General features: G+C 40.4%; 1 protein-coding gene across 1 annotated transcript; it reads left to right on the forward strand.

Annotated features, from left to right (window-relative positions):
- Window positions 1–12,539: 12,539 nt before the first annotated feature.
- On the forward strand, window positions 12,540–13,938 carry LOC114247476 (uncharacterized). The gene is made up of 2 exons (XM_089727475.1): window positions 12,540–12,678; window positions 13,222–13,938. Exon 2 carries the CDS (start codon window positions 13,227–13,229, stop codon window positions 13,809–13,811), a length of 585 nt encoding a protein of 194 aa, XP_089583601.1. The 5' UTR covers window positions 12,540–12,678; window positions 13,222–13,226; the 3' UTR covers window positions 13,812–13,938.
- The last annotated feature ends 1,573 nt before the right edge of the window (window positions 13,939–15,511 follow it).

Consider the following 15,511-nt stretch of genomic DNA (forward strand, 5'->3'; position numbering starts at 1 on the left):
ATGCTGATATATATTTTTTAAATAATTCAAGTGCTTATCTAACCCGATAACCTAATCACACCTAATTCGTTCTACGCACACATTCGCATCCCAATTTCGAGGACTTGAACCGCATACTTGCGACACATTTGCGATGGTGTTAAAGAACTTCGCTCCCTTGTCATTTGTATGCAAATTAGACAGGATACAAGGCCTACAATAGGGATGACGAGCATTCAGTAAAGCGACTCAGACAGCTATGTTTTGCTAGGCTGGTGATAGGACGTCTTGCGACTCCGCACGGGTAGGTACCACGACCCTGCCTATTTCTGCCGTGATGCAGTAATGCGTTTGGGTTTGTAGGGCGGGGCAGTCGTAGTTAAATGTGAGACCTTTAGAACTTATGTCTCAACGTGGGTGGCGGCATTTACATTGTAGATGTCTCTGGGCTCCGGCACCACTTAATATCAGGTGGGCCGTGACCTCGTCCTCTCATCTAAGCAATAAAAAAGGCTATTAAATACTAGTTCTGTGAGTAGATTTCAGATACCGTATACTGGTAGTAAGGAATATTGCATGTGTGCACGAGTACCATCACCATGCCTATTTCTGCCGCGAACCAAACAGGCGATGCGGTCTAAACGATGGCACTGCCATTGAGAGGAAGGCCATAAGTCTGTAAATTTATAATAGTAGTAAAACGCTATTCGAAATGAGGTCGTCTTCTAATACTTGAAGAGAGAGACGGCGAAGTGAGTGTGCGGTGAGTGCGGTAGAGACCACACACCCTCCCTGTGTTTTTAGCTAAGCAATGACGTGTTCAGAAGATGGAATAGTCGGTATTTTGACAACTAGGACTACAAATGACTCTAGGACAGCGATCGGGGAAGTTTTTTAATTATTACCCCAAAATATTTTTGTGTAAGTTGATATTACCCCATGACGAAGAACAAACAAAAAACGAAATCGCTTCTTTTTAGTATCTTTCATATATAGCTCCCATGATAATTTTGAAAAGAAAACATAAACTAAAAATTTAACGATTCTAAAGAAGTTTCACTTCAATATATATTTTTACTCACAAAAGTTTCATTTTTACCCTTCAAAATTACATTTTACCCCATTTGGGGTAATTTACCCTGGTTCCTCGACTGCTGCTGTAGGAGGACGGCTATAACCAAGATGTCCATGGACTCTGGTAAGCGCTTCACGTTCCTTGATTTCTACGGCTCACGTATTCGTTTAAAATTATAAGTTGTTAAAGGAAATTATCGGAGTATTTTAAGAAATTTTTAAAAAGTGCTTATCGCCATCCCTGCCCTACCAACTCGCTCCCGTAGCAGAGGTAATAATACCTTTAAGAAATATTTTTTTGTGTATTTTCTTGTATTTGCTGGAAACTCTTAATATCACCAACAGCCGAGTAAAATTTATACATGAGCCATTATAAGGCTTCTTTCAGTAATATGGTATTTGAGCTAGGATCTTTTTAGCACCTCAGAATCAGTGAAACAGTTCAGATATTCCGTATTACAATAGCCTTCAGATTTCTACCTTATGTTCAAGGTTGATGGTTGTGTTTACGTTGTAGACTTGAGCAAACAAAAAGCTCCTTGTAAATACTTGTAATTGAATTATTTCTCATAAAAAATTGGGTGGTTTTTGTAATTTAAATCACTTGTTAGTTTGAAAGACAACATTTTAAAATATGAACGTTTCTAAAAAAATTCATTTTTTACCCCGACTAAATTTTATTTTTATTCTACGAAGAATGTCCCAAATTAAGCGTGTTTAATTTTCGATTGCATATAAGTTTCACTTCAGAGAGCACAGTGCTCTCCTGATGATTGCTCAATCGAGATTAGATGGTAGAAGAGAATCCTTGTATTTTTTTTAAATTTGTTCTACGTTGTTCGAGAAACATTAATTTTTAGTAAGTCGATAACCGTACCTACCACTGAAATTTATTCTGAGAAAGGGGCCTTATAATACTATGTTAAAGTTACTACGTATCTTCATTTCACATTCCCAATTCCACGGACTGAATGGTAAGCAGTCGACGTTACCCAAAACTAGTGCTTTTAGGTACCTCAAGCACGGGTCATCGCGCGCGAGTTTCGCTCTCGTCGAACCCGTCGCTTGCATCGAAGGGTTCGGTGAATAAATCAACCCACAGACAAAACCCACTAAGTTTCTCGCCGGATCTTCTCAGTGGGTTGCGTTTCCGATCCGGTGGTAGATTCTGCGAAGTACTGCTCTTGCTACGGTTAGTGTTAGCAACGACGTCAAATCCGAGCCCCGTGAGCTCACCTACTAGTTACAGTTACGCTGAAATAGTCTCTCAAGACCATCAGCTTAGGTAGGAATAAAAACAACAATATTTAAGTTGACATTTACTTCAACCTGGTGTTAGTTCCAATATGTTTAATAATATGTATACTAAGTACATTAAATAATATAGTTCGCATATTTAAGATATAAAACCGAGTTATAAATCATATCGAAATTCAGACAGCACCTCTAGTGTGATAGGTTTAACTCAAGTGTCGAATAATTGAAGTGGAACCCAACTGAGGCCATTGCAGTTCCATTAGTGGCTACATAGCTGTACAATTACTGGATGGGTACACTACACTACAATTACTGGGTTATTGCTTAGATGGGTGGACGAGCTCATTGCCCACCTGGTGTTAGGTGGTTACTGGAGCCCATAGACATCTACAACGTAAATGCCGCCACCCACCTTGGTATACGAGTTCTAAGGTCTCAGTATAGTTACAACAGCTACCCAATCCTTCAAACCGAAACGCATTACTGCTTCACGGCAGAAATAGGCAGGGTGGTGGCACCTACCCGTGCGGACTCACAAGAAGTTCTACCACCAGTAATTACACAAATTATAATTTTTCGGGTTTGATTTTTATTATACGATGTTATTCCTTCACCGTGGAAGTCAATCGTGAAGATTTGTTAAGTACGTATTTCATTGGAAAAATTGGTAAAAATTGCCTGCGGGATTCAAATACCGTTGCATCGCTAGATAAGAATGTTTGGGTATATACGACAAAGGGAAGATCTTCCACCGAGCCGGTGATATTGCTCGGTAGACCGACGGTCCGAATGTTGTTGTTCGGAACTTGTATATATGCGCTTTATCTTGAAAATGTCGTAAGCGAGATTCAGGCATCTGTCAATTATCTTGCGTTGTATGATGGCTACCCGCCACATCACTTCCCTCCGAGACTGGAGGTCGTGTCATTTTTTTTAGTTAGCGTTGTCCGTGCTGAGATTAGCTTGCAAGGGCCAGTGCTGCTCGAAGCCTGCGGTGAGTCGAGGCTGAGCTTGAATGCTGCGTGCGTGTCACCAGTGCTGCTCGAAGTTTGCAGTGAGTCGAAACTGAGCTGAATGCTGCGTGATTGTCGCCAGTGCTGCTCGAAGTCTGCGGTGAGTCGAGACTGAGCTTGAATGTTGCGTGCGTGTCGTGCGTAGTCCATGTGATGCAGAGCTGCCACGCCGGAGATGTGTGACCCCAAGCGTTGATGATCCGGTCGTGGGCTGCGATGAACTGTAGCGGCGTGATGAGGCAGTGAAGTTGCGTGCCGTAGGACCAGGAAGCGCGGTGAGTCGGCTGCGATGGTCCTGTTGAGGCTGCGATGCTGGCTTGCTGTGGGACGACTGTCAATGACGTGCTTTTATCTGCGAGAATGCGGGGATTGTGGTAGCCGACGTTCTTGATGCGCTGAAGATGAATCAGAAGGTTGCGTGTTCACATCACGTCGGGGTCACCAGTTTGGGTATATACGACAAAGGGAAGATCTTCCACCGAGCCGGTGATATTGCTCGGTAGACCGACGGTCCGAATGTTGTTGTTCGGAACTTGTATATATGCGCTTTATCTTGAAAATGTCGTAAGCGAGATTCAGGCATCTGTCAATTATCTTGCGTTGTATGATGGCTACCCGCCACAAATGCATCGGAAGTATTATCTTTTAGGCCACGACGACTTGAATCGACGACTATCATGTTGAAACCCTGTTTAAAAAAGCGAAGGAACCATTATTATAATGCCAACAAAGCACTAGATCCCCGTCATCGAGCTAAAAGTACATTACTGACTTGGAACAAAGCAATTTAATTTTAGAATTGCGTGTAACTGAATTCCTTTATTTCCTTTTTCATTCGCTTCCATTAAATCTAACTCGACGCAACGTCGTTTCCGTCCATCAGTTCAATTAGCCTGGATGGTGACGAGATAAAATAACTGAATTACATTGACTTCCCGTCCAAACGGAAAAGTGTCATGATGTTAAACCTAAAGGAAATATTTTCTATTTCACTTAACTTGTTATTTTCAAAAAATGACAGGCATTTTCACGTCTCGTGAATCTTTTATAAAATTAGATAAAATCTTATTAGTGAAACGCGACTGATTTTTATTTGATTTGCCAAAGTGTATTCGTCTTTCACTGCAAATTCGATGTGGGTTTTACATGATGCTGATGGGACACAATGCACAGTGTACCACGTATGATTGCTTTTTTTTCCGATAGCCTTGAGAGGTTATATCAGCGTTACCCTAGCGTGTAGGTGAGCTCTCGGGGCTTAAATCGGAGCTGTTGCTAACACTGGCCATAGCAAGAGCAGTGCTTCGCAGAATCTACTACCGGATTGGAAACGCGACCAACAGAGAAGATCCGGCGAGAAATTCAGTATGATTGTTAATAGTGTGGAGAGGCTGCAACTGTTCCGTGAAAGATTACAAATTTATAGGTATAGCTGTGGTAGGAAAACTATGTTCTTGCTCGGTCGACCGACGGTCCTGATATTGTTGTTCTGAACGTGTATATGTCGAAGTCGTCGTGGCCTAAAGGATAAGACGTCCGGTGCATTCGTATCGAGCGATGCACTGGTGTTCGAATCTCGCTGGCGGGTACCAATTTTTCTAAGGAAATACGTACTCAACAAATGTTCACGATTGACTTCCACGGTGAAGGAATAACATCGTGCAATAAAAATCAAACCCGCAAAATTATAATTTTCGTAATTACTGGTGGTAGGACCTCTTGTGAGTCCGCACGGGTAGGTACCACCGCCCCGCCTATTTCTGCCGTGAAGCAGTAATGCGTTTCGGTTTGAAGGGCGGGGCAGCCGTTGTGACTATACTGAGACCTTAGAACTATATCTCAAGGTGTGTGGCGCATTTACGTTGTAGATGTCTATGGGCTCCAGTAACCACTTAACACCAGGTGGGCTGTGAGCTCGTCCACACATCTAAGCAATAAAAAAAAAAAAAATGTATAATATATAATATATAATCTTATCTTATAAATATAGTTAGCGTGATTTACTTTTCTGTCGGATTTTTTCTATTCTGTGATAGCCACTGACTCTCGGACCCACTTTCATAATGGAGTACAATAATCACTGCTTATTGCGACCGCGAAGCAGTCATGCGTTCCTAATTAGTGGGGAGCAATAAAATTGGGTCTATTTTATGTCTGAGTTTATAATTTCTTTAGATTCCACTAAGTACTGAGCCCCAGTTAGGCCGAGAGTTCATTGAGTGAAGAAAAAAAAGAAATAACTAGGTTGTCATCCCTGAATTGGTGCTCAATGAAACCGTTTGCCCAAAACATAACATGCCCGTAACAATCAACAAATAACATGTACAAATGCCCTTTTCCGGTCATCTATATATTCCTAATACAGACCACAGCAGCATCTGAGGTTTTTGTGGCACGCGAGAGATAAAAGCATTAGTCTACGTAAGTAACATTCTGAGTCGTGTTAATAAAGATAGATGGGCATTTCGACCTCATGGGTAAATTCACTTACTGGAGAACACGATTGGGTATTGAACGAATCGGGAAGCAGGCTTTGGGAAAATGGACACTATAGCTAATCTCAGAATGATAATGTTACGCGCTGGGGTTCGGGATAAATAAAATTTCACTTAAGTACAACTTAAAAACTGTATTCAACACTTAAACACTTCACGAACACTTTAAAACACTCAATTCGCTTGTTCCGCTTCGCTTCAGATGATCCGTTCGCTGTGTCGCTTCGAGTAGTTCCGATTACTGACTGACTGCGTGCCATCCCTACAACGCTTTTATAGCCGATACCTCATCCCTAGAATTATTGAGAATGTTGCACACCTCTCTAGTAGCAGTTTCCGCTACCTGTCAATAGATGGCGTAGTCATGGATGGTGGTAGTCAAATTGTGGTATCAGGGTTGGGTTAGTCGCTCAAAACCAGGTGAGCCACGAAAAGAACCTTTTTAATTAGTGAAAATACTATGAACACGAACACTTGTCCTCCAGTAGAAGATAAATTTAAGTATTTACAAAACAAAACAACGCTAGGTTTTGTCGTTTGAGACTTCTACACAAAAGGAACAATGTAGTTTTACAAGTGAACACAGCTCATTAAAATGTAAGATATTTCAGTCCGGATAATTAGGATAGGTAAGTTCATGGTTTCCCTGAAACGACAAGTCATCTGGTGCTGATATGCAAGGTGAGATGAATAAATTAATGAACATATATGTTCTCTGCTACCTTTTTGTTTCCAACCGCACTGTGCTCACCACCACGGCCAATGGAGTCGACATGCATGAGGTAGAAATTAAGTCTCCATACGAAGGTTGTCCTTTGAATTAAGTCGCACGGATGCTTTCAGATAGGTACCACCTAAACGAAGCAGTAGTGCGTTCTGATTTAAAGGGTGGGACATCCGAGTTATACACAGAACCGAGATGTAGAAGCTATGTATATATGTATGTATGTAATGTATTTATTATTATAAAGTTACACTTTCATTTAAACCATGCCCCGCAAAACTCCTTACGCAGTTTGACTGCAGGTTACTCGCTATATATAAACATAGCTTATAAATTTTATTATTAAATTAGGTTATATTAATACAATTAATTTACGTAAATGGTTATAACGTATTTAACAAGTGTTTTTTTAATAAACTTTTAAATTTAGCAAGCATAGGCTCACGTCTTATGTTTCAGCATTGACATTGTTGACGTTTGTGGGCTACGGTAGCCACTTCGCCCAGGATAGCCGAGAGTTCGTTCACCTATAATACCAAGTAACAAGCAGAAAGTCGAACCGAGCTGGAGAGTCTTGTGGATTCATAATAATACTCTTTACATTTATTCAAAAATTTCAATTTATATTAAGTTATTCTTCCATCGTGAAGTCATTTGCAAATCCGATGTATATTTAATAGTAATTTACTAGTATTACTAGCAGTAGTCGAAATTCGACTTTAACTAATTGAAATTATAAGTTTGATCTTTAGGTTCTATTGTCAAAGACTATTTATCCTATTCTATTCTCATCTTTCTTAATCATAGATTTCGCCAAGACTACATTATAGACAAATAATATTAAAGATAAACAATATTATTCTCAATTTGACAACAGACTTTATGCAATAGCAGTTGTTTGACAATAAACAAAGAGTATATTATTTAAGAGCTTAAGTATGTATTGTGAGTGGTTTAAAGCCTGTGGTGAAATTGACAATTTAATAATACTAGTGGTCCCCTGGTAGTCGAAATTCGACTATAACTAATGGAAATTATAAGTTTGTACACTATTATGATTCTATTGTCAAAGACTATTAAATACTCCTTTAATCACAGATTTCGTCAAAACTACACTTTAGACAAAAATTTAAAAAAGAGAAAATAATATTTAGTCTATTCTCAATTTGACAGACTATAACTGACAGACAGACTGCAAAGAAAAGTTTGACAATAAACAAATAGTATGCATGCGTGTGTACGTCAAATACATGGTAGTGTGTGTAATGTTTTTTTTATTGATTTAATGTATTTTTTAGGCATAATTTAAAAAAAAAATTAATTTTCTGCACTCCTTCTCTATATTCTCTATAAGTGTGGAAAATTTCATACTCCTCCGTCCGCGCAATTTTCGTAAAAAGGGATACAAAGTTTTTCCTTCACGTATTAATATATAGATTATTTGTCTTTAATATTATTTGTCTATAGTGTATTATAGTTTTGGCGAAATCTGTGATTATAGAAGTACAATAAATAGTCTTTGACAATAGAGCCATAATGATGTTCAAACTTTTAATTTAAAATAATTATAGTGGAATTTCGACTACTGGGGGACCACTAAGTAGTATTATTTACTCCACCATTGTGATGGCGACTTGGACACGGCAGAGCATACGCTCGTCGCCTGCCCCGCATGGGAGGGGTGGCGCCGTGTCCTCGTCGCAAAAGTAGGAAACGACTTGTCGTTGCCGAGTGTTGTGGCATCGATGCTCGGCGACGACGAGTCGTGGAAGGCGATGCTCGACTTCTGCGAGTGCACCATCTCGCAGAAGGAGGCGGCGGGGCGCGTGAGAGACGCACAATCCCGCCGCCGTCGAGCGGGGGCCAGGGAGGCGGATCTCGCCCAAGCCCTGGCCCTCAAAGTGTTTCGGGTCCCCCCTCACATGTCGGTCTGGGGACCGGCGAGGGGGGCCTAAGAAGACGACGTGCAAGCTGCTCTGCACGCGTTTTACGCAAGAGCATCCGGGTGATGGAAGGCCGGCTATCCTCGACCCACGCTGGTTCTGATCCAGCGGGGTATTCCGTAGGATAGCTCACTCTAACCGGCGCCATCTAGGCGGGCTTCGGATAGCCTGCCGACCGAGAGGGCTGGTGGTCGTGGCGCCGACGACCGCCGGTCCGGCGTCCCGAGGGGGAGGGTGATGGGAGAGATGTGCTCCGCACTAAACGATTCACTTTCCCCCCTTTGCCTCTTCATGAGTTCTGTCTCATGCGAGGTTTGGACGTTGGTTGTTGAGCGACAGGAGGTTTTAGTCAGTTCGACTCTGACATGCTCCGCCCTCTATCCCCAGTGGAGGGCGGAAGTCCGGCGATTTCCTCCAGACCAAAAAAAAAGAAAAAGTATTATTTACTGCGTCTTGATACCTATCCCAACAATGTATGGAAACCGCACTGTACATTAGCTGTATACAACTTGTATTTCGTCGGAACTAAAGAGAATGTTATGTACTTAAAATAATTCTGTTTCTCGAAATTCAGTTTTATTTTCAACGCTTAAGGTACAACTTTGTATTCCGATGCAATATTTAGTCTAATTTGTTGAATTATCTTTTAAAAGGAATTTCCGATACAATTCCTGTTTTATCAGGCGTCTTACGTTATCTCTCCTATCTTAGCCTTCCCAGACTACTGAGACGGTTGGGTATTATAAATGTCGGAATTTATATGATTAATAAATTTAACAAAATACCTAGTCTGGCCATAAATACTGTTACAAAGGAAAACAAAAAAAAAACTATGGCAAATAGCATTTATTACTTTTACAGTGTGTTAGTTTAATACATAAATATAAAACAATTTAAAGTATAAAAAGCTTATTCGAAGTGATCTCCATTGGCTGCAATACAGTCCTTTAAACGTGGAGGCCAGTTATCAATAGAAGCACGCACTCTTTCCATGGGAAAAATTTTCACTGCCAATCGTACGGATTGTTTTAGGGACTCCAAATTATCATGGCGTTTAGAGCAAGCCGTACTCTCTAAAACTGACCATAAATCATAATCCAGCGGATTAAGATCGGGACTAGACGACGGCCAGTCTTCAGCTCTGATGAAGTCCGAAACGTTCGTTTCCAACCAAGACTGCATAGACCGAGCTTTATGACCTTTCGCCGAGTCTTGCTGGAAGGACCATTCTTGATTATTGAACATGGTGTTGTTAAGGGGCTTCACTACCTTCTCAAGAATGGTATCTTGATACACTTGTCGTGAACATACATCGGTTTTGATACCTTTCTCACAAAAGTATGGCTCAGTCACTCCTTCATAGCTAATACCCCACCATACCATCACTGAAGTCGGATAGTGCCCACGTTGCACTCTGTCGACTAATTGGGAAGCTTCCTTAGAGCTTTGAGCATAAATAAGGTCATTTTGTTTGTTAAAATGTTGCTCAATTGTAAAAAATTTCTCATCCGTAAACAAAATTTTTCTATGACCTCCCTTTGCGTACCGCTTCAGTAGTTGTTTCGATTTTACCACCCTATTCTCTTTTAAATTATCAGTTAAGAAATGTCCAGTACGTCTCTTATAGGCTGCAAGTCCTAAGTCATCTTTTAAAATACGCGACATGGTTCTAGGTGCTATCTTCATCTCCCGAGATAAAATATTTTGCTTTCGGACAGGATTTCTTCGAATTCTTTCCCTTACTGCTTTGACCACCTTTTTCGTACGAACACTACGTGGACGGCCAGATCTTTTTCTGTCACAAACAGAGGAGGTCTCATTGCACCTATTAATAGCCCGGTACACAAACATTTTACTAATACCAAGCGTATGGAGAGTTTTAAAAATTGCATTTGGCTCCATACCTACTTTGTGTAATGCAATCACAGCGATTCGGTTCTCTTTATCACCCCACTCCATTTTAATATCGCAAAATATTGTACAATGTATTGGCGCCAAAATGAGAAAACTCAATGAGCAATCATAACATAAAAATGACAGATTCCAAATTCAAATGTAATATTTTGTTTATTTTTAATTGTAACAGTATTTATGGCCAGACTAAGTATATCGATTGATATACTCTCTGGAAAGAAATACGGCTGCTAAGATGTAACATATAAAGTAGACTCCTGTAAAATCTAGATTAGTTTAACACGCTACGAGTGCGCCGTGCTCGCTTCAGGCAAATTACTAAGTGAAATCTTCATACCTTTTCTATCATAATTAAAACTTTAATTACGATTTAATAATGTGTTTTTAAATACATTTTAATTTTTTTTTAAATAAACGCGATATTACTGCGTATTCATTGTGTCTACGATTCGAGAAAACTCTAGAAAACACATTTCTAATGTTCGTCACATGGCGGTGGACTTTGTTGAAAAAAATTTATATATCACATATTCCTGAATCTCGCTAACGACATTTTCAATTTATGCTTGCATACGATATACATGTTCTGAATGACAACATTCGGACCATCGGTCTACTACACAATTTTATCTGTTTGGTGAAAGATCTTCTCTTTTTTGTGCCCTTGGGCCCGCGGTTCGCAGTCGCGGACCAGTCCCGCATAAGCCGCGCGACCCCTATGCACGGGACCTCGTAGGAGGTTATGCAACACGCCCGAAAAAAATCCTTAATATTAGAGCAATGATACACTTGACACATAGTGGGCGAGAGGATTCACATTGTTATTCCTCTGATTTTTTATTTATTGCTTAGATGGGTGGACGAGCTCACGGCCCACCTGATGTCAAGTGGTTATCGGAGCCCATAGTCATCTACAACGTAAATGCTGCCACTCACCTTGAGCCGTGAGTTATAAGGTCTCATTTTTAACTGCGGCTGCCCGCCCTGCGCGTTACTGCTTCAGCAATAACGCATTTCGGTTTGAACCAGTAAATTAGTAAATATAAGAGGAATAGAGAAATCGCTTGGGAATCCTAGGTTTTTGGAATGATTTGGTGCTCTTGGCATTCTGTAATAAAAAATAGAGTGGATTCCGTTTTTACTATCACACCAAGTAAGTGGCTTTAGGGCGGAGTCTGTCTGTAACATTTGAAACTTTTTTTTTTTTTTTTTATTGCTTAGATGTGTGGACGAGCTCACAGCCCACCTGGTGTTAAGTGGTTACTGGAGCCCATAGACATCTACAACGTAAATGCGCCACACACCTTGAGATATAGTTCTAAGGTCTCAGTATAGTCACAACGGCTGCCCCACCCTTCAAACCGAAACGCATTACTGCTTCACGGCAGAAATAAGCAGGGTGGTGGTACCTACCCGCGCGGACTCACAAGAGGTCCTCCCACCAGTAATTACGCAAATTATAATTTTGCGGGTTTGATTTTTATTGCACGATGTTATTCCTTCACCGTGGAAGTCAATCGTGAACATTTGTTGAGTACGTATTTCATTAGAAAAATTGGTACCCGCCAGCGAGATTCGAACACCAGTGCATCGCTCGATACGAATGCACCGGACGTCTTATCCTTTAGGCCACTATTGCTTTTTAAGGCATCTAAATTGCCGAGTACGTAGCTATGAACTAAAATAGCTTCCATCGTATTGCCCGAGCTTTAACCTTAAGAAGGAGAGGAAATAAAGCCTTCAGCAGTAGGCGGCAGCTTAGTTGCGCCCCTGGAATTATCAATATCGACGGGAGACGGTAACCACCTGCTACCAGATGGGCCCATTGGCTCGTCTGCCTTAGTAGTTAAGGTGTTTATTAAGTTTCGTGACAGTTACAAAACAATAGAGCTGCCGTAATTCCGATCATCGGGATTCTCTTTTAAGTCATGTCATTACAAAATCGTAATCAAAACTTTTTTTTGTTTCAAAACCGATACTCACATGCAACACTCGAATATAAAACCGATCTTGACAATAATTTCGGCTGCATTTATCAAATAAGGAATTTTTCAATTGTAAAGTTAATCCACACAAATGCTTACGTAATAAATACAATCAATTAAAGATTTTAATCCTACATTCATTTTGACATGTAGTATCTTAATAGCGGAATTAGGTGCAATAAAATTATTATCTTCCTTCATTAATTACAACCGAACGTGAAAGATACGATATTGTATAAATAGTCGTCTTGAATTTAATTTGTATTATAGTTGAAACGACAACAAACAAACCAGGTATGTAATTGATTTATTGATTCCAATTTGGCTTGAAATGTTTATAAAAAAATTTTCATATAATTGAATTTAAAAGCAGGCCATAGAATGGTCTAGGCTTGGTTTTGTACATGATGGAATTTTGATAGAATTAGATATAAAATTACTCTTAGAATAATAATAATTCGAGCCCTAAACATGGCTCAAAGAATTAACAAATTCTCGTGGCTTTTGTGACAGAATTATTCTAGAATGAAAATCAAATTGCGATTAATAATGCGATTATGTACATAGTTGTCAGCTCTAAACATAGATGTTTCATAATTTCCAAATAATAATTGAAGTTATTATTATGAATTACTACTGTACTTGTGATAGCAGTAGCTTTGGTGTATTGTTTTTGACCACCTTTTTTGCCTCCATCAACTGATTTTTGAGATTAATAGGATTCACCGTTACTGGATACGACAACAAAGACATTAAATTTATCTTTTGGCACCATATTAGTTGCCAACCAACCAATAACCAACCAAATAACCAATTTTAAAATGTTTCATTTTCCAGCAAAAATGAAATCTGTGATCATCATCGCCGCCTTCGTTGCCGTGGCCATAGCCGCCCCTGCCCCTGGCAAGTACGAGCCTATCTCCGTTGGACCTGCTCTTGTTGACACCTATGAGCCCATCTCTGTTGGACCTGCTCTTGTTGACACCTACGAGCCCATCTCTGTTGGACCTGCTCTTGTTGACACCTACGAGCCCATCTCTGTTGGACCTGCTCTGGTAGACACCTACGAGCCCATCTCTGTTGGACCTGCTCTGGTAGACACCTACGAGCCCATCTCTGTTGGACCTGCCATTGTTGAAGGTACCCCTGTGACTGTCGCCAGCGCTGATGGCACTCCCCTCGTCCAGATCATCATCAATGTGAACAGACCTTCCGAGATTGCCGCTGATCCCGTTGTTGTTGAGGACATTGCCGAGGAACCTTTGCCCGAAGTTGTTGTTCTCCCAACTCCCGTGCTTCCTGAAATCATCGTTCCTGAACCCGTGGAGCTCCCCAGCCCTGTCCTCCCCGAAGTCGTCAAGCCCGTTATTGTTGGTACCCCTATCATCCCTGCTCCCGCTGTTACTCTTCCCGAGACCCTCAACTGAGCCAACTTACTGATATTCTTGCAATAGTATAATATAATTGTAAATAAAAATACAAAAATGATGATCTAAAGTTGTAAAAATATTGTATCACGAACACCAATAAATAACTCAATTCAAAATAAAATAATCTTTTAAATTTCCCAAAATATATAATTATATACCTAGTCAGGTCATAAGTATTGTCACACAGTAAAAACTTTTCTTTTAGAATGCTGGCCACAAAAAAGTTTATTGAATTCGAATTTCGAATTGTTCATGAAAATAAAAATGTATACTTTTAGAATTTTACTCTTTTTTAAATATGAAGTGGACGCTTAAAGAAGACCGTGTTGCAGTTATTGCGTTGCATCGTTGCGGTTACGCGCCAATTCAAATTTTTAACATACTGAAAATTTTGAATATAACCAAAAGATTCGTTTATCGTACCATCAAACGATACAATGAAGACTCTAGTGTAGATGACAGGTCAAGAAGTGGTCGCCCTCGGTCTGTTAGGACTCCAGCAGCGATAAAAGCTGTGAAGGCGCGAATTCAAAGAAATCCCAAACGTAAGCAGAAACTGTTGGCCCTTCAGATGGGGTTAAGCAGAACCACGGTGAAAAGGGTGTTAAATGAAGACTTAGGGCTTCGGGCATATCGAAGAAAAACAGGACATCGTTTGAATGCTCGTCTAATGGACCTGAGACTGAAGAGATGCCGCGCTTTGTTGAAGCGGTACGCGGGAAAAAAATATCGGGAAATTCTTTTTTCGGATGAAAAAATTTTTACCGTAGAAGAGAGCTACAACAAACAAAATGATAAGGTGTACGCACACAGTAGTGAAGAAGCGAGCAACCGTATTCCGCGTGTCCAACGAGGTCATTTTCCATCCTCGCTCATGGTATGGTTGGGAGTTTCTTATTGGGGCTTAACAGAGGTACATTTTTGTGAGAAACGTGTAAAAACGAATGCAGTTGTGTATCAAAATACAGTCCTGACGAACCTTGTGGAACCTGTTTCTCATACCATGTTCAATAACAGGCACTGGGTATTCCAACAAGACTCGGCGCCAGCTCATAGAGCGAAGAGCACACAAGACTGGCTGGCGGCGCGTGAAATCGACTTCATTCGGCACGAAGACTGGCCCTCCTCCAGTCCAGATTTGAATCCGTTAGATTACAAGATATGGCAACACTTGGAGGAAAAGGCGTGCTCAAAGCCTCATCCCAATTTGGAGTCACTCAAGACATCCTTGATTAAGGCAGCCGCCGATATTGACATGGACCTCGTTCGTGCTGCGATAGACGACTGGCCGCGCAGATTGAAGGCCTGTATTCAAAATAACGGAGGTCATTTTGAATAAACTTTAGTGTCATAAGAATCTATGTTTTGTTAAGTTCATTTTGGTATATGAATGGTTACATAATGAATAAACTTGTTTCAATTATTTTACATTAAACATGTGACAGAATTTATGACCTGACTAGGTAAAGATTACTAGCGAAAATGCATAGCGGATTGTAACTCTTATCGCTACGATTAAAATTTTAGATAATTCTCAATTATCTAAATACTAGTAATCCCAGTTAATCAACCTGTTTGATTAAAACTTTTTTTTATTGCTTAGATGGGTGGGCGAGTTTACAGCCCACTTGGTGTTAAGTGGTTACTGGAGCCCATAGACATCTACAACGGCTGCCCCACCCTTCAAACCGATACGC

The sequence above is a fragment of the Bombyx mandarina genome, chromosome 05 (assembly GCF_030267445.1).
Source record: "Bombyx mandarina strain Sakado chromosome 05, ASM3026744v2".
NCBI lineage: Eukaryota > Metazoa > Arthropoda > Insecta > Lepidoptera > Bombycidae > Bombyx > Bombyx mandarina.